A 4167-nucleotide genomic window follows, 5' to 3' on the forward strand; every position below is an offset into this window, starting at 1 on the left:
AAGTGGTGCTGGCTCCTACCCTGGGGGTCTTTAAGAGGAGGCTAGACGTACACCTTGCTGGGGTCGTTTGACCCCAGTACTCTTTCCTGCCATGGCGGGGGGTCGGACTAGATGATCTACTCAGGTCCCTTCCAACCCAAATAACTATGAAACTATGAAGTGCCGTGTCAAGCCTGGAGGCCACAGGGGTCAGGTCAGCCTGACTGTGCTGACATGCCAGAGGTGTGGCACAGCTCCTGTTTACAGAGCATGCTCACCAAACAAGCAGTGCTGAGGCTGAAGGGTTAGACCAGGGCCTCAAGGCTGCAACCTCTATGAATACACTGGTTCTGCTTAGCTCAGGGCTGGCAGGAGAGGAGCAGCAGCCGGTCATGCCAGCTGAATAGATTCCCACACACTCAGCATTCTGGACGGATGCCACCAAGCACATAACATCACACTGCCCTTTGCCACACCACTGTAACAGGTCCAGAGAGCAAGTGCCAGTCCTCAGCGCCCTCTGCACGCACAGACCTGCTTTATAGACATGTGCCCATGCTCTCCGTCTTGGAGAGGTCCTTTATCAGCCAGACTTCAACCTGCAGCTCAAGTTTAGAGGCTGTCAGATAGAAGCATCCCCTTCTGCCAAGTCCCATAAAAAAGGGGCCCTGATACAGCCTGGCCCACACAGGGAACAGAGCATCTAGAAGAGGAAAATGCCCTCCTGCAGAAGGAGTTTAATTCTGAGTTAGATCAGCACTCCTCCAAGGACAGAGAAGCAGAGAACTACTTGGAGAACAAGCCCCAAGACTAGGACAAGAGAGCAGCTGGTTTCCAACCCGGCAGCACCAGACCCTCACTGTGGCCCTTGCTCCACAGAATCCCAAAGGGGACCCGGGCTGCCTGGGCTATGACTACAGCAAGCTGTAAAAGATAAACAAGGCACTTCTGGTTGGTGACACAATTGAGCTCGTTCTCTGCTGAGCCACATAACAGCTGTCCATGCACAAACCCAACAGCAATTCCTGGGCTCAGCATCCGGCAGAGGCAGACACTTTATAAGTGGCTCTTCTGGGGCCCTGATGGGAGCTGTTCTACAGCCACTCCCAAAGGGAAACAAGGCAAAGTGGGGAGCTGATACAGAGAGCAGTGGTCAAACTTGATACAGCATACAGCCTTTATTCAAGCGGCATGGGGTGGGGAGGCAGTGAAGAACAACACACCCAGCCAAACCTACAAGGTATTTTTGTATCTGCATCAAGAAAGGGTAGGAGCCTCTGGAACGCAGACCAAAATGGTGACAGGATTTGGTCCCAGCAGCCAAACAGAGGCTCTGCCCTGGCAGGGGAGGTCCCATCCATCCCTGAGCATGCAGTTGCCAGCAGCTCTGCACAACCGGTTCAGAACGCAGCACAACCACACGGAGAGGAGCCGTGCAGCCCAGAGCTCATGGGAGCATGAGGGGGACAGGAAGGTTCCACCCCATATCTCCCTCTTGCAGATCGTGTATGCAGGCTTCAAGGGACTCCAGAGGCACAGAGGAATCCCAGGAGTGGTGGCAGGGGCCAGGAACAGCACTGGTGACTCATGATCAGTCAGGTCTGTGGTTCTTCCTGCTCATCTCTGATACGGATGCATCGAGGCAGATTTGATGTTGGTTTTTATACCACTGGGCATCTTCCCTGCATACAAAAAGGAGCAGGGCAAAGTCACTTGTGAGAGAATGCATCTGTGCAAGAGATCACAGAGCAGTCATTCAGGCACACCCTGACACCAGGGCACTGAAGCCCTTCCCACACCCTGGTAACTGCTGCTGTTCCTTCATTTCATCTCAGACACCAATTCCTTCTCAGTGACCCTGGACTGGACAAGGACTCCAGCTGACACTGCACAAGCACCATGCACAATCCCAGGGCTGAAGGGGCTGTGGGTTGTCTTGTCCAACCCCCTGCGCCAATGCAGGAATGCTGCTCCTCAGCCATCCCTGTCCAGTGCTTACCCTGCTTCCTCTTGCAAACTTGCAGGGAAGGGGACTCCACTGCTGCCCCAGGCAGTCTGCTCCACAGCCATTCTGTTCTAACAGCAAGGATGCTTAGCTTTACCTGAGCTAAATTTCCCTGGCTCGATTCACTAAGTGGTGTCCTGCCTTGGGTGGCAAGGGAAAACAGATGTTCTCTCCCTTCTTTACAACAGCCTTTCAGATTTATAAAACTGCCAAGTTCAGGCTCCAGGGGTGGCCAGCATGCCCCTGGAAGCCACGCAGCTCATGCCTTGCTCCAGCTCTTGGGTGCCCTCTCCTTCTCACCCACTCACCATGCCTTGTTGTAATAGTTTGATTGGAAGGGATGCTGCCTAATGGGTCCTAGAGCAAGCCCCAGGTCCTCTAGATGCCAGCTCAGTCTGGCAGGGGCAGGGGAAATACCGTGACCACTAAGACAGTTTTCCTAGTCACTGCGGATAGCCACTTTCTGGCACACGGTAGTATCCGTGGAGGTAATGTATAGTTAACCTCCCACTTTCATTTCCAGTGGGAAGATCTTGACTTTATGCCCACTTTATGGAAATAGGAGACTCCTCCCTAGCTTGCTCCTGCAGCCACATGGCTGAGGGCAAGTGAACCTCAGGGGCATCCAAACCCCCAAGCCTCTTGACTTGGGTAGGCCTGCACATGGGATGCTTGCCAAATGATGTGGAAGCATCTGAAACTCCAGGTGAGGGTGGAGGATGTTTGACAGTAGTAGGGCCACATATGGTTCTTGAATGAGTCACGGATTTGGAATTCATTTGGTTGATGTGGCTTGAAACATGGAAAATTTTCCTTAAAAAAACCCAAAACAAACAAACCAAAAAACCTGTAGCCTTAAGGGCTGATCACAGCCTCTGACCTCCCCCACAGCCATGTTCATGCCTCATAGGTATTACCAGTTAACAACTTTGTTGGGCGCTGAGTCCCAATCTGCTACCAGGCCACCTCAGGCCTTTATACCCTTGTTGGGGCCTCAGCTTTCCCAGCCTCTGTCCCTTCTCTCTTGCCAATTCCCTTAGCCTAGGCCCTCTGTGCCGGGCCTGACTTCTGGGATCCAGCCCAAGTCTCCAGGCTTGGGAGCAGCCCAGGCTGTTGCATGTGTGGCTGGTCCCACTGCCCCCAGACATGCAGCAGGGCTGGGGCAGCATGACAGCTGGACTCAACTTCCTGGCAGCTCCAGCAGCAGCGGCTCCTTCCAGCTGATGCTGCCAGCGTCACTGCTGTTGCCGGATCCAGCCTCACTGCCCAGGCACCCTAGCCCACCTGCCCTTCACCTACTGCCAGGGATGCCAAACAGAGCAGGAAGGCAAGGTGAGCAGGATCTTCACAGACACTGCCCAGGACCCGCAGAGGCAGGGTGTACTAGGTCAGGCAGATAGGATGGGGCCACAGGTGGGGAGCAGCATCCAGAAATAGGATGGGTAGATGGGGATGGGGCTGCCAAGGGACAAGGACAGGCACGAGCATGAGCAGGCAGCCCCAGTACAGTGTGGCTGCAGAGGGGTACAGCTGAGCCCCAATGGATCATGACTGGATTATGCCACCCCATGCTCAGATGCGCTGTACTGGTGCTGCTGCATGCACCTGTGCTGGGGCAGGGGATGGGGGCCCTACCCGCCCAGTCCATCCAGTCTACTAATCTATCACTTGGGCAATTTTGGTGAGCTGTTGTAAGACGGGGGAGAAGGGATAGAAGGTGCTGATCCAACCCACAACAACTCACTAAAACGACCCTCCAGCCCAAATAATTGCAAACTGCTGTTCCAGCTTCTCCCTATCCTTCTTAAAACGTGGAGCCCAGAATTGTCTCTAGTACTCCTGAAGAGGCCTAACCAGCACCAAGTAGCATGGTGCTGTCATCTCCCATGTTCCATGTCTTATACCCAACGCTTCTATGTTTTTGCTGACTTGCGTTAACAAGTCTGTGTTCTATGCAAACCCCAAGATCCTCCTCAGCAATGCTGCTGCCCAGTTAACTCCCTTTGTCTTTGTGCTTCTGGTCATACTTCTCTGGACACAGTGCATCACATTTCTCTGCATTGAATTTCATCATCCGGTTGTCTCTAGTCCAACTCCACCCATGACTGGACCACGGGTATAGAGGGCTATACCCTGTACAGGAGGGATCGTGTTGACAAAAGGGGCGGGGGTGTAGCTCTCTA

General features: G+C 53.7%; 1 protein-coding gene across 2 annotated transcripts in view; it reads right to left on the reverse strand.

Moving 5' to 3' along the window:
• Nucleotides 1–1132: 1132 nt before the first annotated feature.
• The window catches only part of MED8 (mediator complex subunit 8), a 23397-nt gene continuing 20362 nt past the window's right edge, over nucleotides 1133–4167 (reverse strand). For both annotated transcript variants that reach the window (XM_019531273.1, XM_019531274.1), the window contains one exon: nucleotides 1133–1661. In XM_019531273.1, coding sequence (XP_019386818.1) covers nucleotides 1597–1661 — 65 coding nt within the window. In that variant the 3' untranslated portion in view covers nucleotides 1133–1596. The remainder of the gene's footprint in view (nucleotides 1662–4167) is intronic.

The sequence above is a fragment of the Crocodylus porosus genome, unplaced genomic scaffold, assembly GCF_001723895.1.
Source record: "Crocodylus porosus isolate Cpor-Errol unplaced genomic scaffold, CroPor_comp1, whole genome shotgun sequence".
NCBI lineage: Eukaryota > Metazoa > Chordata > Crocodylia > Crocodylidae > Crocodylus > Crocodylus porosus.